This window comes from Carassius gibelio, chromosome B25 (genome assembly GCF_023724105.1).
Source record: "Carassius gibelio isolate Cgi1373 ecotype wild population from Czech Republic chromosome B25, carGib1.2-hapl.c, whole genome shotgun sequence".
In the NCBI taxonomy this organism is placed as follows: domain Eukaryota; kingdom Metazoa; phylum Chordata; class Actinopteri; order Cypriniformes; family Cyprinidae; genus Carassius; species Carassius gibelio.
This window is the reverse complement of record NC_068420.1, coordinates 3,764,975-3,792,018: the sequence shown is the minus strand read 5'-3', so window position 1 is coordinate 3,792,018 and position 27,044 is coordinate 3,764,975. Positions and strand designations below refer to the sequence as shown.

The following is a 27,044-nucleotide window of genomic DNA, read 5'->3' as shown; positions in this document are numbered from 1 at the left end:
ATTAGGCTGCAAGTCTGAATTATGAACTGGTAAACGACAAACTGATCACATAACATGTTTGTAAAGCTTTAAATGTTAACTGTTAAAAAGCAATGTTATCAGCTTTTACGACTAAACATTTGCAAACAACCTTGTACTGGAGAATCTGCACAAATAAAATTCTTAGGGGCCGTTCACACATCGCACCTAAAAACGCGTGGAAAACGCTAGTCGCGCCGCTTTCTCCTTCTTTCCAAAGCGCTCGGGCAGAAGCGCCCCTGCCTTTGCTAAGCAACCAGGCGTCTGCCTTTGCTAAGCAACTATGACGTGCTCTCTCCATGACGTGCCCTCTCCATGAAGACCCGGAAATTTCAGCAAAGGATAAATGGATGCGGTGTGGACATGCCTGGAAAAACGGGCGCATCGCACCGCGTGCGTGTCGCGACCGCGTCGCTTCCATTAAGAGAGTGCATACTGCGCGCCTAAATAGGAAATAACGAACTTGAGCACGCAAAAGATACGATATGTGAACGGCCCCTTAAACAGTTCAGTAGTGCAGAGTTTACAGGTTACTCTTCATTTTGAAGGCTCAAAGTAAAGTACTCCCACTTCCCGCTGAATGCTGCAGAGACGCTGTTCGGGAAGCACGTGACATAAAACGAGGCCAGCTATTGGCTATTCGCTACTTCACCTGCTGTACTGGCTGAGTAAAACCTCCGGTGGCTCATTACTGCCACTCTTTGGTCACCGCAGATTTGAAATATACACGAAATGAGCCGCTTATGGCAAATAAAATTTATTTAGCGACGAATCGATTACTAAATTAGTTGACAACTATTTTAATAATCGATTTTAATCGATTAAATCGATTCGTTGTTTCAGCTCTAATAGCAATAATTATGTAACGCAGCAGATTATTCTTTTATGCTTGTTTGCATGTATTTTAAATGTGTTTTATTGAGCTCTCAGGTTGTGCGGTTTGGATACAAACAAAACATTTGTATTATTTTATTAACGCAGCACTCATAAACTCATAAAATGCAGCAATATGTCTGAGATCATCTGCAGTAGTTCTCCCATCTTTTACTATTTTATTTTTCTGCACAGTTATTATTGACACAATTTATATATGTTTTCCAAACCTCTGACATTTGTTTTTCTGCAGAACTCAAAAGAAGATACTGCTGGCAGAATACTGTACTGTAAGTCAGAGTAATTCATGTAGATCAGACATGTTTTATTTTGAGTTTTTCTGTCATCTGCACTAGTGATGCTGAGACGGCCTTCCTCAGTCCAAACCAAAGCCCGTAATTATTCATCCAGAGAGCTGAAATCCAGCAGAACTCTATTAATAGCTAACACCACACTTTACCTCTGCGATGTGAGACATCTCAAGATAATAATTTTTAAGAAATGTAAGGAGAATTGATTGGATGATGAAAAGCAGGCTTTCCACGAACCCTAAATTATCCTGCTGCTTCTAGTGGTTTTTCATCAGCAGATGGAGAAAAATACGCTTCTGAGGAGATCAGAAATGCTGGTGATGGTTATTAAGAATGAAAGAAGAAGATATAAACCCCATGACATGCTTGCTTGTGTCATTAGTGCTGCATCAAAACACTTCAGTATAGGACAATGACTAAACACTGCCAACGACTGACACACAACACACATCAAATGCAAAGAGGATTTCACAATTAGACTATTAAGTGCTTGAAAGAGCACATCCCCTGCAGTCAATCATGGGCCATTTGAGTCACATGTTTCCATTTCCATGTGACGGCACTAACACAGACCTCCATCTTTAGATGTCTAAATAAATAAACCCTCACAAGACACAACTAACTCATTTAAAGCAGTTAAAGTACTCTGTAAAAGTCTTTTAACATCACACATAGATGGAGATTTAAGCTGCCTTTTGCAAGCATATTTGCATTTATGTTTAAAAAAAACAGTCAGGTTTGACTTCATTGCATCACATAAATTGGAAAAAAAAACTATTAAAATCTGATTTTAACTTCAACTTTGGATGAATTCGATCCACATTTGATTGAAAAAACACTTGTCAAACAGTGTGTGGGATCAAATTAACCTAGTACAAGAAAGTGCAGTTCTACTAAATTTAACGGTTATTTTAACAGGTCACCTGCCATTTATTTGTAATTATTTGTGAAATTAAACTTTTTCAACAAAAGAAACCATAGCAAATTTGACAACACTGAAAACAAACCTTAACCATATGCATTTAAAATACTGATGACATCACCATGTACTCGAACAACTCTGTCCAATCAGATGCTCTCTACATAGAAAGCCCCGCCCCCTCACTCCACCTGATTCTGATTCGAAGAAATGAAGCGCGTAAAGTTAACGGTCATTTGTCTTGTTAGAGTTTCATCGTGGACATCTTCAGGGTAAGAATCAGTTTATCAAAACAGATGAAAGATTACTAACATGACACTCAGAGTCTAGTCAGATGTTAGATCAAATTTTAGTATTTTTTTCCATGTATATATTACTTTCCCCAACCTTTTAAGGGCATGAACCTTTTGCTGAGGACATAGAACATGTTAAATAGATAAGTAATATCCCAAATAAACCATGAACCACCAGAAACGTTCTAAAATAGTCAAACAAACATGAATCCAAAATATCTCCTGATATATCCAAGAGACGCATATATATATATATATCCTTAACTTCAGTTCGTTTCGCAGACAAAGCAAACATCTAAATGTAAGTCTAGTGGGATTTGAACGCTCCCTGGGGCGTCACGCGAGCTTCTAAACCACGCATGCGTGAAGCTCCCTAACAAGTGTGTGAGCGTCTAATGAACTCTGAGGGTTCGTTTCACGGATGCCATTTTCAGTGACATTTGTGGAGGTTTTGAGGGATTATTTGGCCTAAATACCATACGTGTCCATGACGTGGCTGTCTATCTTAGTGAGCGAATGCTTTCTAATTTCACATGCTAAGCTTAATGCCTGAATGCATTAACGATTTCCGGTTGTAATCAGCGTGACGCGCGTGCACACACGTGTGTCATTAAAGCGGATTAAGCGCAGCACACACCTGCATGATTGCGACGCTGTCTTCATTATACATCACATGTGAAAATTAACAGGGGTCTTAAAATAGCACACAGATATATGGCTCTAAATCAGTCTGGATGGCATTCAGCGCAGTGTGGATTGATTGTCCTGAGACCAATGTGTTCAATTTACCAATACAGCTCAGAAATCAGGCTGTGATTGAAAACACTTCCTTCTCATCAACATTTCATTTCCTCTGATTTATTGGTATTAATTAAATCCAAAACACTGCAGCTTATTCTGTCCAGCTGACCTGTGAACCAACCTTTTTTAACTTGCTCATAATAGAGCATGATGCAAAAAAGATGGTTTTAAATAAGGAAATAATTTAACATTAAAATATAGAAAGGTACTGATTAATTTAACATACAATTCTGCTTATAACAATGTAATGCAATGCAATAAAAAGCTTGGGGGAATATGGTGAATTAGCTATTGAACTTATAAACCACAGTGTTTATTTTTATTATTATTATTATTGATCAAAAGATACTTTTTAACTATTCATCAAAGAATCCATGTAGATTCAAGGTTTCCACAAAAATATGATGCAACAAAGCTGTTTTCAACATTAATAATAATCAGAAATTATTATATTAGAGTGATTTCTTTAGATCATGTGACGGAAGACTGGAGTAATGACAGCAAAAAAAAAATATAGTTTTGATCTAAAAAATTAATTACTTTCTACTAAATATTCACATTAATAAGTTATTTTAAATAACAATAATATATCACATTTTTTATGTATTTTACAGTATTTTTCGTAAAAATAAATATAGCCTTAGTGACCAGAAGTGTCTTCTTCAAAACATTTTAATTATTCAAACCCGATTGTATCATTCTGAATGTTGTTCTGTGTTTACATGCAAAAGTCTTTGAGGATTTCTTAAGGTTTTAATGTTTTTTTCTGCATATTGGATGTTTTAATGTCCTTTCTGTGGAACAATGATAGTACAAAACAACATACAGCTTCTGGCCGGCCAATTACATAACGTATAAATATTATATGCTTCATGCTAAAAACCTCACTTACTGTCTAGTCCTGCTTTAAGAGACAAATCCAAAGCATGCAAATGCTGTCAGTCACATATCATCAAAGTAACAAGGAAATATTACGCACAAAACCTTCGAGATGAGTGGCAGTGGCAAGCGCTTTAGCTTCTTTAATGTCAAGAAATGATGTTTCATATCAGAATATGGTGTGAATGTGAGCGTGCAGTGATGCAGTCTAACCAGCTTTAAAAATATAGGTAGAATAATTAAAGAAACATGACCTACTACAGCAGCAACTTATTATTTACAAGTAAATGCAAATGTATCAAAGTTAAATTGTATTTAATGCAATTAAAAAGTGTGAAAATAAGTGTACTGCTGAATGCACTGAGACTTTATAGTAAACTAAAATATACATGACTTCATTGTCATTTCAATTAAAACTTGTAGGCTAATTATGCATTTATAATGATGCACAATTTATAATTTGGAATGATAAAGTTGCTGTTTTTTACTCACAAAATATAAATTTGACATGTTATAGTCTAGAGTTCAATGACATGTGCCTTAGTTAATACTTCATAAAGCATAACAAAACATAAAAAAAAGATTTCAAATGTACTTCAACTTTTAATTTGACTTTTTTCCCAAAGTGAACTTCTTTAAAAGTGTTAATAAATTAGTCATGATTTTAAGTTCACATAAGCAACCTTTTATTTTATGAATTGCATAATCTGCTTTATAAAAAGATGCTTTTTAGGTGAAGTGCACTTGTTTTTCACAAGTTTAGTTTGGTCTCTGCAGTGCTGTTGTCTCTTAACATGAAGTTTATAATCGTTGAGTCTCACTTGTGAAAAACAAAACCCTGCTGCATTGCAGTACTGTAAGTTTGAGGTCTGTAATTATGCAGATTATAGACTGGGGCCATTCGCAGCATCATAATGAATCATATAACCGCTCTGTGCTGAGAGAAACCTGACAACGCATTCTTTTAGTGTTCACCATACAGAAAAAAACCCTGGAAATCCAACTCCAATCCTCCTAAAACACGTTTGGATCAGGCGGTGAAAGCTCCTTTTAGTCTCATCTCCCAGAACTGGACGTCTCTTCTCAGCATGAAACTCACCAAACACTGCAGATCGATTCATATTATTAAGACTGGACTTTTTTTTTTTCATTTGAGACACAATAAAAATATGATTTCTGCAAAATGTGCAGATTTTAAAAGACTGCCATCTAAAGAGAGACTGATTTTCATAAATCTGATGATATTACTGTGTTTTATTATCAAAGTTCACTCAAATTTGCTCTTAAAGCAGCCCATCATGTCGTTCATCATGTCCTCTGGCAAAACTACAAAACTAAACATTGAAGCATTTGTGGTTTGATGAATATTTCAAAACATGACCAAGATAAAAGTTTAGAGTTTGCATGATTTCATTGATTGCATTATTAAAACTTTTATTCATCAAGCGACAGCAAAGACATTTAAAATGTCACAAAAGATTTCTGTTTCAAATAAATGCTGTTCTTTTGAACCTTATTTTCATCAAATAATCATCATAATGACAAATGTTTTTTCTTCTAATTGAAAGATGGAGGGCAATATATTAATGCTTTTAAAAATGTATTTACATAATTTTTTTTAAACATATTTTGATCATTTTAGATTCAATGTATATGTTTTTAACATCTTAGCAAACTGTTTTTTGTATATTTGGAAAAAACTTTTTTTTAAATGATCACAGCAATGAATTACATTTTTAAATACTCAAATTGTTTTCAAGTGTAATATTTGATGTTTTTTCTGTGCTTTTGATCAAATAAATGCAGCCTTGGTGAGAAGAGCATGACAGAGATAAAGAACAGTGTGAGATGAAAGTCTGCTCATGAATCATTTCTGATGTCCTCAGGTGCATCATGAATATCCTCCTCGTGCGCTTCTGAACCTAAAATCATCATTATGAATATTTTCCTCAGCTCGCACCACACAAGCACGACACGGTAAATAAAACAAATCGAAAAACCTCTATAGGGAACACGATTCTGATATATATTCTAATGCACACATATATCTTCACACATCCGTAATAAACAGCTCTTTAAACAACTCTTTGCTGTCACGCGCGTGTGATGAAGTGAAAAGCTGCAGTCGTGTGATTGTGAATGGACGCTGTCTGGGTCTTTGCTTTGCTTCTCAAACCTGTCAAACGAAGGCGGAGATTAGAGAGAGCTTTCTGCATAATAACAGAGCTGCTGTTTCACAACGAGAGGGGATGAGCGCTGGATCTCACTGCGATCACATTCATGAGGAAACTAACTGGCATGTGAACATTCAAACCTGACATTTACTCTCTTAATTCATCTGCTTGGTCAGCACACATCACTGCAAACAAAAACACATGCCTTTATAATCTTTCATCCAAATGTAATAACTCTGAAACAACTTTACGTCATCGGTCACTCGTTTTCGTATGTTTATTTATTTATTGTATTTTACGTGCTAATAAACTGAGTTTTTTGCATGCATATGAGGGTGTATATAAACCTACCAATACGAATCTTATGCAGGCCACAATTCATTTTCGCATATATGCCAGATAGAGACTGTAAATCGCGTGTACATTCATGAAATCGGTTGCAGTGCTCCTCGTATTCATTTTGGACGTGCACTCTAATGTAAACATGCATTAACATTAGCAAATAATAAATGAAAAACTGACCATGACAATAGCAAAATGCATCATCAACAAAAGCTTTTTGCCAAATGCATGACAGAAATGTTTGCAATGAACTATGTTCTTAGGGTTTCCGCGGGTCCTTAAAAAACACTTAAGTTAAATCGTTTCAATTTATGGCCATGCAAACTAGAGAATGATACAGAGTCTAAATTATAAGAGGTCTTAAATTCGGTGACAGAAACACAAGAATTGCCATATAGATCAGTAATGTATGTTAAACTTCAAAAGGCTATGATTTCACTAATAAACTAACAATAGAGTCAGGTGCTGTATTTCTGCAGTTCTGGAAGCGCCACCTGCTGGCAGACAGTGAATGTGCTTTTTCAATAAGCCCGTCTGCTATTTTTGCTACTTATTTTTAAATGTGAACCAGTGCATCGACAAAAAGCTAATGCGTGATAAAAATCTAAACAATTAAGACACTAAGATATATTTATATAATAATTGACTAATAATAGACTAATTGTTCAAATTAATATAATAATTTATACTTTTGACTCTTTCCTTATCTTAAAAGTAGTTTAAAGGCTGAAATGTGAAGTGCAGATCTTAAAAGATCTTTAAAAGTCTTACATTTTATTTTAATAATTTGTCATTTACCGGTTATTTTATGGTACCAATTTGAATAACTATTTATTTATTTTTAATAAGCCCTTTATAACAGTCCTCTTATGTAATATTGAGAATGTTCTTATGTTAAAGTTTTAATGTCAGTTAAAAACATTTATAATTTTATGAAATGGCAGTGCTGTTCTTTTGAACTTTCTATTCATCTGTGAATCCTAAATACAGTATATCACCATTTCCACTAAATATCGTGTAGCTCAACTGTGTTCAACACTGATAATAATCAGAAATGTTTCTTGAGCAGCAAATCATCATATTAGACTGATTTCTGAAGATCATGTGACACTGAAGACTGATGCTTAAAATGCAAATCTGATCACAGAAATTAGAGTTTAACAGATAATCTCATAAAAAAACAGTAATCTTAATAATCGGAATAATATTTCACATTTTTACTGCATGTCAATTTGTGAGATAAAAGCCTTTCAGTTTCTCACTTGCCAGTTAAAAAACGTGAATTTTCAAGGCACCAGGCACATAACCTTCAAGACTTTACGTTTAAGAGCACACACCAAGGTTTCCAAACTCTGACTGCGTTTCCAAACAAAGTTTCTTCAAGTAAAGCTCACCACAGACCTTAATTTACTCATAAATTGAAAAGCGCGACTCGAGGGAATCTCAGGCCCGCATGCTAATTCTCATCGGGGTTTAGGACTCAAAATCGAGCTCTGTTGTGCAGAAATATGCCGGCTTCATTTGTCATTCATAGTGTGTCTTACGAGATAATGTGTCTCTGTGTTTCCAGCCAAGGCTTTTTCCTTGAGGAGGAGAGACTGATTACCTGGAATTGGGAATGAGAGCACCGTCAAGATTCACTTTTATAAATTATGCAGAGTTTGTGACTCCAGACTGAAAGCCGAGGGTTATGAGACACATGAATCTAGCGCAGGAAATCAGTTCTGATTGCATAATGATCATCATCAAGCTTGATCGAGAGATGCATTTTGATGCAATGTTTCAAGGACATTTTCATTTATCTTGATGCACTAAAATAACTAAAACTGGCTTGAATGAATGCAAACTGTATAGATTTTTCTTGTTTTTTTGTAAAATGAGTGAAAAATTGGTCAAATTAACTAAAAATAAAATTTAAGAAAAAAATCCTAATTTAAAATATTAACAAACGAAAAAACACAGATGGTTAGTCTTTCACCGAGACCAAGTTACTCCATAACAATAGTCATTTTTAATAAGAAATTTAATGACAAACAAAAAAGAATGCAACAAAAAAGAAATTAAAGATTACATTAATTTTTAAAATAAGATATAATTATATTTAACATTTAAATATCCTTGTTTATAATTTTAAATATTCCATTATTTGTCTATCAAATTAATTTGATCAAATTAATTCTGATGTGAAAAATAGCACAAATGTAACAAATAAAATAAACAATTTCTATAGATTTCACTTGTGAAAACTCACATCACTTCTCTTAAATGCACAAAGACGTTTCCCTTCTGCAAATAAAATGATTTATTATTAAATGTTACATTTTGAAGTAGACTGAATCTGTATTTTCTTCTAAAATTACTGCAATAATATTTTAAACAAGGTGTCAATGTCTTCATTATTGATTTGTGTACAAGAATTCCTCAGAAATAGCCTTTTGCTCACGCTTTAAGATTGATGTGTGGCTAAAGACGCTAGAATTCACTGATTATGTTTCCATGTGATCAATTATCTGAAACGCTGTAACACAATAGTGCTGTAATGTTATTGCAGACCTTCCCAGGCTTCTGTAGATTAGCAGCTATTAGCACGATCAATCTGGTCACACGCGGCTGCCAGCGATCGATGAAACCACTCAGACCGTAATAAACACATTCCTGTTGTTCAGCAGGAGGTTTCTGAGCAGTGCTGATGTATCTGTCTGTCTTCATCATTTATACTTCATCTGCGTTTATGTACATTTGATCCTAGAAAGTGCTGCGTTCATTAAAACAGCCTTGAATCACGGCTGAAGCCTGTTAAAAACTGGATGCTTGACCTGCGGGCAGCAGAAGAGCTCTTTAGCCTGCAGTGTACAGTAAATCTGTGTGTGTGTGTGAATGAATGCATGGAGAAAGAGCCTGACACTGCCAGACTGTGTCTGAAACTGATCAGTCAGACACTGATGTGCGAGGATGCAGAGCGCCACCATTTGGCATCTTGTGTCACTACAACATCTACCACAGAGGGAAAAGTATAAAGATCAAGACCTTCTCAGCAAAATTAATAATCTAATTGTTATTATAAAAAATTTTTTTAATGATGAATAATTCTATATATACAGTATATACAGTTTATTATTTTATTATCTTGAAATATAACTCAATTTAATTTTTAAGTTATTAATTTTTATGTTTTAATTTCAAAATACATTTATCAATTTATTATAATTTATTATTATAGTAATTTTATTATATATCATTATCAAATTTAATATGATTTTGTAATTAACATTTAGAAATATTATTATTAATGAATTAATAAAATGTTTGCCATTTATTTTTAATGTAAATATGCAGTTAGAAATGTAGTGTGCATTATATATATATATATATATATATATATATATATATATATATATATATATATATATATATATATATATCATTGTTATTATTAAAACAAGTATATCAAATAATTACCTTTTAAAATATTAGTATTACACTTTTTGTATTTAAATATACATTTAGAATTATTATTTGTAAATGTGTACATTAATTAATTATTTTTATTTAAATATACATGTTATTTTGTGTGAATTCTATTGTTGTTATTAGTTCCATTTAGCAGGTGCCACATCTTTTGACTAATAAAATAAGTTTTCCAGCCTGCTGGGATAATATGAACAGATAATTGAGAGATTTCACTCAGATTATACTCACGATAGACGCTGTGATGAGTTTATTAACTTCAGTTGCCTCTCAGGACCTATACTGTATAAAACACTAATACAAACATGACTTCTCTGTGAAGGTTTTTATTTGTGATATCTTGAGTTCTACAAATGTTGACTTCTGCCTTATAAAATCTAATTATTAACTACTCACTGATTTAGTTTTTTTCTTTCTTTTTCTTTAAGTACTATTTTTTTAATTAATATTATTTTTTTATTTCATATATAACAGAGCTCATCGTGCTTAAGCACCTGGTTCTTTGCCCCTTGGTGCCCAAAGTGCCTTTTTGTCAAAGCAAAATTTCCTCTAATTTATTTTTCTGTAATAACATGCCTTTTTGTGAATGCCTGTCCATGTCCAATCTAAATATAAGTCAAATGTATGAATAATAATTTAGCCGTAAATAAAATGACACGCATGATGACCTTTCACCTGACAACGACGACTTCCGGTCGGGACGATTCGTCACGCCGCACGCGCGTTTTTTAATTGCTAGAGGCCGTGGCAGCTGGTAAGTGGCGGTAATGCTCTTTTTAAGAATGCGAACCGCAAAATAAGCACGGAGGCCAACCGCCAATAAACACCAAAGAAGAAGAAAGAAGAATAAGCACGGAGAAGAAGGAGCTGGTAAGTTGTGTTTCATTCTCAGCGAAGTGATTTTGATGTTTATATACTTATTATTATTTTACAAGAACGATGTGATGTGAGAACATGCAGATATGTTGTTTATATTGCCGTGTGTAGCCTGTAGTGTAGAAGTAATGTTAGCGTGCTGTTTGAGGGAGAAAAGTTTCACAGGCATCGAAGGGTCTGGTATTTTTTTATGTTATTTGACTAAACTATTATTATATTACAGTACTTTTTTTTTTTCACTTAGAGTGCCTTAAAAATAATTATCACAACACTGGTAAAGCTTATTCATATTTGCTCATTCTCTGATTTATCATTATAAAAGTAAAAACTATTCAGAAATGAATTAAAATATAATTATATTTTAAATGTGACACCATTTTTTTTCTAAAATAGCAACAGGGTTTACAACAGCAAGACCACTTTAGCCTGTAAACTCAATTATATCTCTGAAAATATTAATGCCAATAAAAAAATGCATAATATACCTGACATCAAAGTGCAGTGTGAAGGAGAAGTGACTAGATTTCAGGAAAAGGTATGAAATGTCCATTTGCATTTCTGTGTGTGTTCTGTAGTGCAAAGATGCCTCGCAAAGAGAGGACAAAGAAACAATAAAAGAAAGTTCATGAAGAGCACAACAGGTCAGAATAACACATGTAGCCTTTCATTTGTTTACATTGCAAAGGTGTTCAATTTTAGACAACTACAACAGTAATGATGATATGACTGTATTCCAGTGTATCGGTTGTTTAATGTTTTGTATCAATATTTAAGGTGGACTTATTGATTAGGTGCAAGAGTAGTACTGATGGTTAACATAATAGATTATTGCTTATTAAAATTGTGTCTTGTTCCTAGATGGACAGAGAGTGGAAAGTAATAGATCAGATGAGAGAGGAGATGGAGATAGAGGAAGAAAAAGAGGGAGATGTAGAGGCACAAGCAACAGAAAGAAAGAAGCAAGCATGGAGAAAGAGGCTGGTACATAATCATCCATTCCATATCCATACACAAATCAGCAAGGAACCCATCACAATACATTGTTGTATTGATATTTAAAGCATTGATCCATGTGCCCCTTTTATACTTTGAGCACTTGCCCCTCCAAAGGTCTCTGCACGGCCCTGGTAGAAACTGAGTCTCAGACATTCTGTGGTTCAAAACAGAAAGTCAGATGAGATCACGAGGGTAAGTTCCTCTCTCAATTCCAGGGTGAAATGTTGTTTCTATTGTGGTTTGATGCAACAGTTTGCTCATCTGGTCAGGAAGCTCAGCAGGAAGTGGCTGTGTTTCGTCTCTCAGCTTGAGGAATGCTGTTCTTCAATGAGCCAAACAAACACAAAGACAGACGGAAAGACCAGGGAGCTCCGGTTTCGTCAGACAGTCTGCTGGAGAAGTCCGAGTCAGTCGTCCGGTTCGGTCAAACACTGCTCCAGTATCTCCCGCAGACCGGGGGTCTCCACAGCGCTCCTCATCATTGATCTGCTTGTTACCTGAGAAAAAAAACAGCACCGACTCGTCTCACACTGATTCAATCGCCCTCTACACATGTGCATCTCAAATGATATTCAAAGAATATCTGGAGATTATAATCAGTGTCTAGTGATACAAGCCTTTTGAAGGTTGCATAGTCTGCCAACAGGTTTCTCAACGGATGATAAACATCCATTAAATTTAATCTTTGCATGCATCATTTGCCATGATTCTATATTATAATATGCAATGAAATATAAAGATTTTATATACATCTATATATACAGTTATACATATATTTTACATACATTATGTGATCCTGGAGCACAAGGGTCAATTACTTGAAATTGAGATCCACGCATCATCTGAAAGCTGAATAAATCATCTTTCCATTGATGCCTGGTTTGTTAGGATAAGATAATATTTGTCTGAGATGCAACTATGTGAAAATCTGGAATCTGAGGGAGCAAAAAAATCTAAATATTGAGGAAATCATCTTTAAAGTTGTTCTTTTTAAAGTAAAAGTTCTTGTAAAGTTCTTTTTACAAAAATTTACAAAATATCTTCATGGGACATGGTCTTTACTTAATATCCTGATGATTTTTGTCATAAAATAAAAAATCTGTACAAATATTTTTTTTTAATATTCTATAATAACTTTATATTACTCTAATAATAATATATCAGAATTAATCATTAACATGATTTAATTTAATTTTACTTTAATGATGAATGTAATGAAAATAAGTACATAATACTTTTTAATTGATGCATTTTTTATAGAAAAGTTATGAATACAATATATTACTTTATAACCTATTTATAAAATACATGTATAGTATATGTAGCCTGGTGAATACAATTCTATGAATGAATGACTGCAATAAATAAACGAATACAACATTTAGTCAAAAACTAAAATTGCATCAAAATCTCAGAAAAGCTTCGTCTACATAAATTTTACATGTTACATATATAATAATGAAAATTGAAAAGTATTTCAGTAAATGTGTGTGTGTGTGTGTTATTTCCTGTAATTAAATAGTTTAATGAATATAGAGTTTATTATGAGCATCATGCCACCCTGCTTCTAACACATCAGTATTAGACACATTTAGAAACACATCGGCTGATGAACACAAGCTTGTGTGTTGTTCATGCACTTGAGTAGAGAGCATCTGAACCCGAGGCTGTCTGAGGATTTCAAACGACAGAAACTGTTGTAATGAACACTCACTATCCTCCTCGGTCGAGTGCGTTCTCTCATTTATGTAAATCTCCAGCTGGAAGGGAGAGAAAATGTGATCAGAGGCCAGAACAGAGACACCAGGAAGAGACGAGATGCATCAGAGAAACAGAAAGCAGTCGCATGTGCTTTCATTTAACAGCCACATGGCACTCTCCTAAAAACATCCAGGGAATCGAAATCCAGATGTGCTGAATGAAGATGAGCTTTAATGATGAGGATGTACCTTGTGCTTGAACGACAGGCAGCACTGAAGCTTGACTTGTAAGCACAGACCTGCAAGAAGAGGAACTTTTAAAGAGTTTAATTAGCAGTTCACCTTAGTTCAGACGGTCGACCGCATCAAAGCGGCTCTCAGGAGATCAAGCACCAATAATGAGGGGATATTTAGAGGTTCATTAAACTCTCCACATATCGACTGGAGCAAAGAAACAAGAGCAGCTCGAGTCCAGGAAAATATATCAACGTGTGCTTTCTGCTGGGAATTCTCGAAACCATTCCTTCTCACTTTGTGTCATAGAAAAAATTTCACATTTATTCTTTACGGGATATTTCTGGGTAATCACATTCTAACAAAATATGGATTCAAATTTCAGCATTTAATAAATTTCACTGGTTTAATTTATTTATTTAGTTTGCTGTCGTTCTATTAAGGTATTTACATTTTTATAAATGTTTCATGTGGATGTTTGTCTAGTATTTTTTTTCTTTAATGTTACTGTTTGTTTTCAAATGGACAGAGAGCATTCAAAAGTAACACTTCCATAATGTTTGCTAAATGATCAAATGGATCGTTCGCGTAACACTAATGGAGGGTTTAAAAACAAATAACAGTTCTATCTGATTATTAGACACGTTTAAAGCAGAACCGTTAAACGATGACAGAGGGAGAATGTGAACGCTGTCGTTCTCTGTGCCGTCAAAATAAAAGTCTCAAACACATCGGCCAAATAGGAAAACGCGAATCATTTGAGTCAGTTCGGGAGTTGGGAGCGTGAATCATTTGAATCAGTTCGAGAGTTCGGAGCGGGTTTGCAAATCATTTGAGTCAGTTCGGGAGTTGGGAGCGTGAATCATTTGAATCAGTTCGAGAGTTCGGAGCGGGTTTGCAAATCATTTGAGTCAGTTCGGGAGTTGGGAGCGTGAATCATTTGAATCAGTTCGAGAGTTCGGAGCGGGTTTGCGAATCATTTGAGTCAGTTCGGGAGTTGGGAGCGTGAATCTTCTGAATCAGTTCGAGAGTTCAGAGTGGGTTTGCAAATCATTTGAGTCAGTTCGGGAGTTGGGAGCGTGAATCATTTGAATCAGTTCGGGAGTTCGGAGCGGCTTCGCGGATCATTTGAATCAGTTCGAGAGTTCGGAGCGGGTTCGCGAATTATTTGAATCAGTTTGGGAGTTCGTAGCGGGTTCGTGAATCATTTGAGTCATTTCGGGAGTTCGGAGCTGGTTCGCGAATCATTTGAGTCAGTTTGGAAGTTTTGAGCAGGTTTGCGAATCATTTGAGTCAGTCTGGGAGTTCGTAGCGGGTTCGCGAATCATTTGAGTCAGTTCGGGAGTTCGGAGCAGCTTCGCGGATCATTTGAATCATTTCGAGAGTTCATAGCGGGTTCGCGAATTATTTGAGTCATTTCGGGAGTTCAAAGCGGGTTCGCGAATCATTTGAGTCAGTTATGGGGATCGCGAATCATTTGAATCAGTTCGGGAGTTCATGGCGGGTTCGCGAATCATTTGAGTCAGTTCGGGAGTTCAAAGCGGGTTCGCGAATCATTTGAGTCAGTGTGGGAGTTCAAAGCAGGTTTGCAAATCATTTGAATCAGTTCGGGAGTTCGTAGCGGGTTCGCGAATCATTTGAGTCAGTTCGGGAGTTCGGAGCGGCTTCGCGAATCATTTCGAGAGTTCATAGCGGGTTCGCGAATCATTTGAGTCAGTCTGGGAGTTCAAAGCAGGTTTGCAAATCATTTGAATCAGTTCGGGAGTTCGTAGCGGGTTCGCGAATCATTTGAGTCAGTTCGGGAGTTCGGAGCGGCTTCGCGAATCATTTCGAGAGTTCATAGCGGGTTCGCGAATCATTTGAGTCGGTTCGGGAGTTCAAAGAGGGTTCACGAATCATTTGAGTCCGTTTGGGAGTTCGGAGCGTGAATCATTTGAGTCATTTCGGGAGTGATTCTCTGTATGTTTTTCTCATACAGGTGAAACATTGCTGAAAACATGCAGCCTGTCTCTACTGTGGAGTCGCCGGCTTTCAGTCAGCTCCTTAGCATGATAAATTTTTTTAACAGCATTTATATATATCTACACATATATATAAATATATGTATGTATGTATGTATGTTTCTCGAAATTGATTCTGAATAATCCAGATTGCCTTCATTTATTTATTTCTAAATGTTTTGTGTTATGTTGTCCATTGTTGATAGTTTTCATACTTAAGCTGTGAAAGGAACATTTTTAAGGGCTCAACACAACAGCTTTTATGATGCAGAAGCCACTTTAGTTTTTGATTCTGAATATATTATTCAGGTGTTTTGTTATTTATTTCAGAAATCCTTGTGATATACAATATTCAGTTTGTGCTGGTCTGACTTAATCAAAATAGTGTTTAAAAATTACTTTCTGTTTTACTTTGTGTTTGTATAGACCATAACGCATAAAAGTGCATTAATGGGAACATTAAAGAAAGTTCTTTAAAAAAGTAACTTTTAACAGTAATTAATTACTTTTTGGTGTAAGTAATCAACAAAGTAATTGAGTTACTTTTTGAATGAATTATTTCTATTTACTGCATATCAGGTGACCACTAGACAAAATATTAATAAAACATTATTAAGCAGCAATGTCTGATCGGCCAGGATCACACACACATCATGCTGCTGCTCAGAAAGTCTGATCAGACGGAGCTCTTAGGGGGAAAAGTCACAGATTTGAGGATCACAGTATCCCATGATGCCAATCAATAACGCTTCTGATTAGCAGTGTAGATCAATGACTGAATCACTGCAGGAAGAGCCCTGTATGTGTGAGGAATACACAATAACAAACCTGCCAAGAACATGCCCTCCTCTGAATCAAAGAAAAAAAAATTACATTATCATTTACATTATGATAAATGGTTTGCAAGGCTTTCTCACTGATAATAAAAATATATTTAAATTAGCATATTATTAATTTTATTATTATTTTTTATACATTTTTAAATAATGTTTTATTATTATATATTATTATATTTATATCTTATATATATTAATACCATGTTTTATGATTAAATATTTTATTTGTTTATGAAATGTACTATATATATTAATATTCTATATTATAGTAATACTATATATTATATTTATCTATTTACACATCATGGTACTATTTGTTGTTTTTCCTTTATGCAAAAAAAAAACACTTAAAATATCATGAATGTACTCTATTAATGTACTGTAGAAAAATATTACTGTATTTGCATGTGTGTGTTATTATTATTATACATTAAATCATAATATTTTATGTTATATTAATACTTAATAAAGAGAGAGAGAGATTTTATTTATACATGAGAGTTTTTGTTCTTCCTTTAATTTATGCAACTACAACAACAAAAAAACTTCAGATGTAAACAGTTCATTTCATTATGCCCTAATAGGCTGCATTTTAATCAATAATAGTTTCTTTAAATATAATCTGTCTTGATACTGTAGTGAAATACGGCGCTTTGTGACATGCACCCTCTTATGCATGCTGTGGATTGAAATTATTAATAAGTATAATGATTTATTCATAAGGTCCGCTGTTAAAGGGTTAGTTCACCCAAAAATCTAAATTATGTCATTAATAACTCACCCTCATGTCGTTCCCTAAAGACCTCTGTTTATCTTCTGAAAACAGTTTAAGATATTTTAGATTTAGTCTGAGAGCTCTCAGTAAGTGTCTGTTGTGAGACTTCAAAACACTGAAGTGTAGTGATATCCGGTTCACGAACAAATCATTCGATGTGTCAGCCACATTAAAAAAGTTAACAGCTTAAGTCATATGTGAATTAATGCTTATGCGAACCGTTTCAAACGATTCAGTTCGATTTGGTGAACTGGTTGAAGAAGATCCGGTTACATCGAATGATTCGTTCGCGATCCGGATATCAATACACGGATCGTCCAAATCACTTCTGCAAGAACATCATCAACACAAACATCTGTGAATACCATGCTTTCCATCAATATATACCATATTCCTTTTAGTAATACACTGTTTGTACTACTGCATAGTTACATATTATGGTAATGATTCTGTACCATGGATCTACTTTTTAAACGAGAAACTCGCAGAGATCTACCAAGTGACAAATAAATAAATAATAAAATGCATATTAATAAACAACAACAAAAAAAAGATTGTTGGGATGTATCTATATATGTGTATATTCTTATATATATTAGTATATTTTTATATTATTCATATGTAAAGTCTTCACTTATATGTGTATGTGTGCACATATATATATATATATATATATATATATATATATATATATATATATATATATATATATATATATATATATATATATATATATATATATATATATATATATTCAGTAATTACTTTTTTTTTTTTTTTACACTTGAGAAAAACGAAATCGATTATCGGTTTTGTGTTGGATTAGCGCCGTGTTTGATTGGTTTTCCTGCCGTGGCTTTGATCACGTGACTGACGATCATGTGATAATCAGCTGTGGTTTGTTTGGCTCATGGAGGCTCGTGTTGTTGAGAGTTTGTAAAACAAACGCTTTCGCTCGGTCCCTGAGGGTTTCTCCGCGGCTGGCGATGCTGGGGACGCGGAGCAGCGAGTGCGGCGCGCTGGAGGTGCGTCTGCTGGCGGAGCGCGTCGCGTGCGGGGCGTTGGAGGACGCCGCGTCGCTGGAGCTCAGCAGAGGCCCGTCAGTGCTGTGCTGCTGTGTGAATACAGCTGGAGAAGTGAAGCTGAGCAGCATCTCTGAGAGTAGAGCAGCTCTCCACACTCTCCAGCACTCCTGCACTGAGTGAGTCTGAGCTGAGCATCCTAGTACACGATCTTCTACAGTTAACTGCAGCTGTTTTTTATATGGTTTTATATAAAATATAGTATTTTATATTTATATATAGTATTTTATATTTATAAGTATAGTATTTTCCATTGTTTAAGTTATCTGCAGTGTTTTATGTAAAATATATACGTGTGTGTATGTCATATAGATTTTGAATATAAAAAAAAAAACACACCCACAAAAAAGTAGTTTCTTATGCTCAAGGCTGCATTTTTGTAATCAAAAATACAGAAAAAAAAACGTAATCTTGCAAAATTTTATTAAAATATAAAATAATGGTTTCTAGTTAAATATCATTTTAAAATATAATTTATTCCTGTGATGCACAGCTGTATTTTCAGCATCATTCCTCCAGTTTGAAATGTCACATGATCCTTCAGAAATCATTCTAATATGCTGATTTATTATTATTAGAATTGTCAGCATGTGTGCTGACATATATCTATCTGTATAGTAAATGTTCTGTGTGTGTGTGTGTGTGTGTGTGTGTGTGTGTGTGTGTGCAGTGTTGTGTGGGAGCGCAGCGGTGCTGATGTGAAGCTGAAGCTGCTGCTGCTGGACTCTGGCTGTGCTCTGTGGCTGTATGAGCTGGATGCTCAGGGTCAGCCGCTGCTTCTGTGTGAGAGATCGTCTGATTCACTGCTGCAGTGTGTTCAGCACAAACACCCCGGTGAGAAAACACATTCATCCTGAAGATAGGGCACGTGGGCGTGGACTACTGTAACTGGAGCACAGTGTTTTTAAACTGACGTGTGTGTGTGTGTCTCTCTCTCTCTCTCTCTCTCTGTGTCTGCAGACGTGCTGGAGCTGCTGTCTCTGAGGCCGCTGTGGTTCGCTGATGGCTGCTGTGTGCTGCTGCTGAACACATGTGTGCTGCTGCAGCTCCGCTGGACGGACGAGACGGAGCAGCTGGAGACCGTGTCCTGCGTTCGGCTCGCTTCACCCCTTCAGACGGAGGACGTCTGCGCCGACTGCCGGCTCTGTCGGGGGACGCTCTTCATGCTGCTCAGGACTGGACTCACATGTATCCTTCAGCACACAACAGTATAACATACAGTACATAGTTAAGAATAAAGAAATATATGATAAAATTATTATAAATATATACTGTGCATGTAAATATTTTCAAAATATACATGCATGTGTGTGTGTCTTCATATATTCATAATAAATATACACAGAACACACACATTATGTGAACAAAAACTTTAATTTTGGATGCGAATTATTGCAATTAATCGTTTAACACCACTGAAATATATATATATATATATATATATATATATATATATTATTATTTTTTTTTTTTTTTCAATTTCTAAAAAAAATTCTATGAATAAAAAATATAATATAAAGTCTGCACTTGTATAACATTATAACTTACATATTATTATTATTATTATTATTATTATATTGTCTATTGCTCTTAAATAGTGCAAATATTATATTAATATGAATGTAGTACATGCAATTAAGTTTTTTTTTTTTTTTTTTAAGAAATATCTGTGGTTTTTAAAGCCACTACAAGGAATGCTTTAATTATAAATGTATGAATAGAGTAATAATTTATTTAGCGTTCCAGTATGAAGAGTTTGGCTGTGTAAATGTGTGTAGTGTTCTGCTGCTGGTGTTTCTTTAGCGCTGTGTGTCAGATGTGTTTGACAGCACTGATGGGAAGCTCTTGGCGTCGCTGGACTTCGTCTCGTACTGCAGTGTAGCAGACGTCTCCTTCTGTCTCCTGCAGGTCTCTCAGGATCTCAGTACAGCTGTGAGTGTGACCCGGCAGAACCAGGCCCTCGCCGTCGACCTCAACCACTACTTCAGGTGCACACGCCTTTCTGGGACACTTACTTCTTTACACTTTTCTGTATTTATTTATTTGTTGTTGTTTTGTTTTGTCAGCGCCCCCCCCCCCCCCCCCCCCCCCCCCCCACACACACAAACTGTTTTTATTATATAAAACATTGCAATTAATTGCAGCTTTATGACATTGTTTTGTTTTGTGTTGTTAAATAGATGATAGGTAAAAATTGATAGCCTGAATGCACTGTAAGTCGCTTTGGATAAAAGCGTCTGCTAAATGCATAATTTTAATTTTAATATCATCAAGTGAACTGCAGTAGATATTCTGTTATTTGTTATATTTTGTGTGTGTGTGAGTGTGTGTGTGTGTTTTTCTGTTGTTGTGAAATGTCACAAAGTAAATATGTTTTTAAGCATTTATTTTAAACATTTTTAAGCTTTTTTGATGGTTTAGGTATTTTGTTTATGTATTCATTTAAGCATTTAATTAATATTTTTATGATTCTTAAAACCAGCATTTTTTTAAAAAACGGTTTAGTTTTTTTTTTTTTTTTTTTTTTTTAACGTATTCATTTAATACATTTAATAACTTTTTAAGATTTTTAAATACAGCATTTTTTTTAATGCTTAGTTATTTTATGCATGTATTTTAATCACTTAAATCACTTTTTTTTTAATCCAGAATTATTTTAAACATTTAATTATTTTGTTTAGCATTTATTTATGCACTAAAGCATAAATATCTATTTCTTGGGATTTTTTTTTCTTCCCCATCCAGGATGATTAATTATTTTAAATTAACTAACTAACTAACTTTTTTTTTACTATAATTAATTGAAGCATCATGAGTTTGCGTGAAATCATATTGTCATTTATGAAACCGCTTTTGTCCAGATTGTTTTGTTTGGTTATTTCAAGTCATGTTTTGGACTTAAATCCTCACTTTTCTTAGCATCTTTTATGAAACAGACCCCTGATCTAGATCTTATTGCATTGTTTTTCTCCAGGAAGTATCCAGATCACCTTCATTGTCGTTCAGCCCCGAATCGGCCTCTTCTCAGACCCACTGAATCATGGGATCAGGACAGTCTCGCGAGCTCCGTCCACAGTCTGTCGGTCCTCGATAAACCTTTCCAAACAGACAGGTACTGTAGAAGACAACAGTTGCATGAAGCTAGATAAGCGTGATTTTCAGAGTAGGTTAACCCTTAAAGACCTAGAACATTTTTGGGGCACCCGACACATGGAAAGATTTTTTTTTATTCCGTTTTTAGATGATGCATAAATCTCAACTTCAACAAATGTACCTTTATGATTAGTTTTGTGGTCCAGGGTCACACATGTTAATATAAAAAAATCTTGTATGTTTGTTTGTTTGCCTGTTTATATTGTATTTGTTATGCTTATATATTTTTGGAATTGTTTTTGCCATGAAAACAGCCTTAGATGCTGACATGGCACTGAATAAAAATCTACTTCTTCTCAGTTTTCCGTGGTCGTTGTGATGTGTTCAGGTCGTGGGAGGCGCGTCTGTCTTCTCTGTATGGTCGATCTAAAGCTCCGGAGCGCAGGGGTCATCAGGGGTCACCCTGGTACAGAGATTTCCCTCATGTGGAGTGCCGTCGAGCGGAGGCCACCGCCAAACTCTCGCAGCCCTCCGTGAAGCCAGGGGGCGCTGTGACGTGTTTCGACGTGCCGGACGGAGCGACCGCAGCAGGCCTGAACGTCTCGGAGTACTCTGCGCTCGTGACGTTCGTCTGTCCCGGAAACACAAACACGGTTCTGGCGTACTGGGATCTGGAGGGTGAAAGTGTGACGTACCACCGCGCAGACGCCCCAGCCGCCCCTGTCCAGAGATCAGCCGAGGAGCACCTGTGTCTGCTACTGAAGCGTGAGTCTGACCTCTGACCTCACGAGACCAAGTATCCACCTATCATCTGTTGTGGTTCAGATGCACTGGATAGAAGGGTGACTAGTGATTTCTTTAGTCTAGGTTATAATTTAGCCCAAAATCCAAGAAAATTAAGCCTGTGTTTAGAACTGTGTACCCCCAAAAGTCTCATTAAACTGACTTTAAAACAAAACTTGTTTCAAGCATTCATAAAAAATATTTTTGTTTATATTTAAGCATTTATTTACTAATTAAGCATTTTGAATCACATTTACTCAAGCATTTTTTTAAACACACATTTACTTATGGGAATATGCATTTGTCTGAATGTTTAAGCATTTATTTAAGTATGCATTTATTCGACAGTCTATTTAGGCTTTCTATTTATTTAAACATTTAGGCATTTACCCAGCATTTACCATTTTCACCCAGAGTTTATCTAAACAAGCATTTACGAATTTGTGTATTTAAGCAGTTATTTATTTAAACTTAAAATATATATATATATATATATAATATATATTTTATATATTAATTTATTATATATTTATTAATTTATTTGAACTTAAGCATTCTTTTAAATATTTAAATGTTTAAGCAATTTACAATATTGTTATTGCTGCTTTTTAAATAATAATAATAATAATTTGTACTGTAAATCTAGAATATATATAAATTGTATTATTAATAGGGCCGGGACTTTAATGCGTTAATTGAGATTAATTAATTACAAAAAAAATAACGCGTTAACTAAGATTGATTAATTACAGAAAAAAAATTCCCGCATTTTTAATAACTTATTTTTGCACCGCGGAACGTTTCTCACTGGATGAGTTTCGGCGGGACCGATTATACTGAAGCACCAACTAGCATTCGCATATCTCCGCAGCACATGATCGAGTCTCAAGTATCACCTCAACGCAAAACATATAGCAGCTAGCGTTGACTTTACACTTTATGTTGAACTATATATTATTTTGTTTTACTTAAAAAACACCTTACAGAAGGTTCCAGCACCTATAAGCTTCCTGAATTTCTGAAATGTACTATTTCTAAATTGTTTCTAAATATGCTATTGCTACACTTCATGGCAAAAATTGCACTGGTCTGCTAGACTTGGTTGAACAAAAATAAACAATATTTTGTTGCTTAAGCTTATGTATTCAGTCATTATTCAATGGTATACTATAAATCCATGTGGAAAAAAAATTACTTCTCACTGTTCTCAGGTCAAATATTTATATGCGATTAAAATGTGATTAATTTCGATTAATTAATTACAAAGCCTCTAATTAATTAGATTAATTTTTTTAATCGAGTCCCGGCCCTAATTATTAATAATAATATTTTTTAATACAAAATAAAAAGAAATCCCATGATAATAAAAATGACTAATATGTCTTCATAAATAGATTTTTATATTTTTTTTTTTTGCTTTCAATTGATATGGTTAAAGGTAATTAATTTATTTGAACTTTTAAGCATTCTTTTAAATGTTTAAGCAATTTACAATATTGATATTATATGCAATATAATATTATGTTATTGCTGCTTTTTTAAATAATTATAATAAAAATAATTTGTACTGCAAATGTAGATTATACATATACAAAATAAAAAGAAATCCCATAACAAATAAAAATTACTTGTATATATATTACTTCATATATAGATTTGTTGTCCTTTTTTTTTTTTTTGTCTTTTTTTTTTTTTTTTTTTTTTTACAATTGATATGGTGTAAGGTAACCTGGATGTTTATTAGATTTAAAAATGAGATTCGAGTCTGTGGTTAAAAAGCATTGTGGCGGTGTTATGGTACAGTGATTGTAATACCGTGGTGCATTGAGCATTTATCCTATTAATGAATGAGGGTGTTTATCTCCAGTACACATCAAATAACACTGATGTGTGATCCAGACACATTGTAATGTATTTTGTTGTGTGTATACAATGGATTGGTCTTTATAATGTAATGTAATGTGTGTGTTTTAGCCTCGGGTCTGTCCGTGGTGTTGTTCTGCGTGACGCAGGATGAGCTGTTGAACCGGCTGATGATTTTTGGCACGGCTGGGACGGTGGACTCGCTCTGCCATCTGAACGCCTGGGGACGCTGCTCAATACCCATACATGCCCTACAGGTACGTGCACACTATATAAGGCATCACGGCACTCAGAGACATTTATTGTGGTGTTTTATGGTTGAAAAGTAAAAGCTTTGGCTGCATTGTGTCTGAGATGAGATATTTCTGCTCGGGTGTGATTTCAGGCCGGCCTGAAGAACCACCAGCTGGATACGGTTGATTTCTTTCTGAAGAGTAAGGAGAACATCTTCAGCCCCGCGTCTGGGTTTGTTCTGCCCGATCAGACGCCGGCCGTCTCGACCCAGAGCCATCTGAGGAGTAAGACGCTTTAATGAGATCCTCTGATCCCTAACCACCTTCTCCAGCCGCGGCTCAATTAAATGATCTTAAGAAGTCTGCTCTCTGATCTTCTGGGTCATTAAAGGGCAGAAGAAACGGTGTAAATGTGAGGCTGGAGAGTCGTTAATGTGCCTCTATTTTAGCTCATGACCTCATTGGTTGAGTGTCATAAATCGCATCCAATCGAGGTACAATGAAATATAAATAAACAAATTATAAATATAAAAAATATATATATATTCAAATGTTATATTTTACATACAGTCTATATATACTTAAAATTACATAAATATTAATATAATTATCTAAAATTATATATACACACACATATATATATATATATATATATATATATATATATATATATATATATATATATATATATGCAGAAAAACTGTAATATTGTGAAAAAATAATCTTAAATTGTATCTTTAAAAAACTTAAATTTAAAATGGATATTTTTTTATGTAAATAAATTGTAAAATGTTATTTATTTCTGAGAAATCATTACTCCAGTTTACACATGATCTTCAGAAGTCATTTAATATGATGATATACTGCTCAAGAAACATTTATTTAAAATAAACAAATACTTTTGTTCATTACGGATACATTAAATTGATCAAAAGTGACGGTAAAAATCATCATGTGACACTGAAGACTGGAGAAATGATGCTGAAAATTCAGCTGCGCATCACAGGAATAAATTACATATTGTAATGTATTCACACAGAAAACTGCTGTTTTAAATTGTAATAATATTTCACAATTTTACTGTATTTGTGATTAAATAAATGCAGCCTTGTTGCGCAGAAGAGACTTCTTTCAGAAGCATGTAACAGGTTGTATTGATGGCAGTGTGTTGTGTGTTTCAGATGTGCAGGCTCTGTGTCCGGCTCTGGATCTGCTGCGATCTGCTATACATGACACACACACTGAAGCTCAGAGCCAACAGTTCTGTGATCAGCTGCTGAGCATCACGCTCACCTTCCTCAACACACAAACCAAAGTGCTCCTCACCAGCTCACACGGTAAAACACACACACACACACACTGCTTTCAATGTCTTCTAGGGCTGCTCTCAAATAAAGATTTTTCTGGTCGACTAGTAGTCCTTCATTTGAAGCATTAGTCATCTAATCACACGTTTTTTTTTTTATAAACTATTTAAATCATTCTACATAGCCTAAAAAGCACTCAGGGAAGTCAGGGAGAAACAGTAAGGAGACTGCATTAATATTCAAAGAGCTTATTGATAAACTTGCACTTTCTTTGTTTCCGGTATAAGAGATGAGCTCGACTCGTCATCTCCACAGTTGTGATGCATCTTGTTTCATACGGATTACATAATCTGAGAATATTTGTTTTCCATTTGAATTGGTTCATTTGGAAGTGGACATTTCTAGACTCTCTGTAGATATATTTGTAATGTCTGAAGGCAAAGAGTTACAGGCTCAAGTTCACGGACACCGAGACGGCAGAAAGCATGTCCTGCTTGGTTTCTTTATTTTACAAAAGCACGATTTATTGTTATTGTGAGTGAAAACAAATAAACGTGGAGTCTTTTACAGATTTGATGGATGAATTACTGTGAGGGAATATTTTAAGTGAGCGCACCAGCGCCTCCATCTGTCTACAGCGAGCTACTGCGTGACTTTGCCTGTGCAATTATTCTTATTTAATTTTTTTTCTGTGACTTATAAAATTTTGGTTCTGGTTGACTAACGGTTAGTGGACTGTTTGGTGATGTCGGGTCTCACGTTTGGTCCTGTTGCTGTAGAGCTGGACGTGAACCTGCTGGAGTGTGTGCAGATTTTAGACGGCTACATCTCGGACCTGCGGCGATACATGAAGAAGTTCCCCTGGCCGGATGTGTGTGTGAGTCCGGACGCTCCGGTGTCCACCGCCGACACAGACCAGGAGTGGCAGGCGCTGTCTGATGAGGTCAGTCACCAGCAGTGCATCATGGTCCAGAACTCCTGCATCCTGACACACAGATGTGTTTGTGTTTGACTCATTTCATTTCCCCAAAACACTGATAATACAGACAGACCTCAGCGTGGATCTTTCTTTCTTTGTTTCTTTTTCTTTCTTTCTCTTTCTCTTTCTCTTGGTCTTTTTCTTTCTTTCTCTTTCCCTTGGTCTTTTTCTTTCTTTTTCTCTCTCTTTTTATTTCTTTCTTTTTCTTT

General features: G+C 35.0%; 1 protein-coding gene and 1 long non-coding RNA gene across 5 annotated transcripts in view; both read left to right on the top strand.

Moving 5' to 3' along the window:
• Window positions 1-11,560: 11,560 nt before the first annotated feature.
• Window positions 11,561-12,647, top strand: LOC128013828 (uncharacterized). Of its 2 annotated transcripts, XR_008183419.1 has the most exons (4): window positions 11,561-11,595; window positions 11,813-11,935; window positions 12,065-12,142; window positions 12,220-12,647. It is a non-coding gene; the product is annotated as an uncharacterized LOC128013828 (long non-coding RNA). The 2 variants fall into 2 exon arrangements; XR_008183418.1 differs by having other exon boundaries at window positions 11,813-12,142.
• Window positions 12,648-18,364: 5,717 nt separating this feature from the next.
• The window catches only part of spg11 (SPG11 vesicle trafficking associated, spatacsin), a 40,938-nt gene continuing 32,258 nt past the window's right edge, over window positions 18,365-27,044 (top strand). For 2 of the 3 annotated variants that reach the window (XM_052597257.1, XM_052597256.1), the window contains exons 1-10: window positions 18,370-18,696; window positions 19,248-19,411; window positions 19,538-19,765; window positions 20,394-20,565; window positions 21,552-21,689; window positions 22,059-22,435; window positions 24,428-24,573; window positions 24,702-24,834; window positions 25,731-25,886; window positions 26,636-26,799. In XM_052597257.1, the coding sequence (XP_052453217.1) occupies window positions 18,482-18,696; window positions 19,248-19,411; window positions 19,538-19,765; window positions 20,394-20,565; window positions 21,552-21,689; window positions 22,059-22,435; window positions 24,428-24,573; window positions 24,702-24,834; window positions 25,731-25,886; window positions 26,636-26,799 (1,893 nt within the window). In that variant the 5' untranslated portion in view covers window positions 18,370-18,481. Of the gene's footprint in view, window positions 18,697-19,247; window positions 19,412-19,537; window positions 19,766-20,393; window positions 20,566-21,551; window positions 21,690-22,058; window positions 22,436-24,427; window positions 24,574-24,701; window positions 24,835-25,730; window positions 25,887-26,635; window positions 26,800-27,044 lie in introns of all 3 variants that reach the window. The other variant, XM_052597258.1, reaches the window with a different exon arrangement.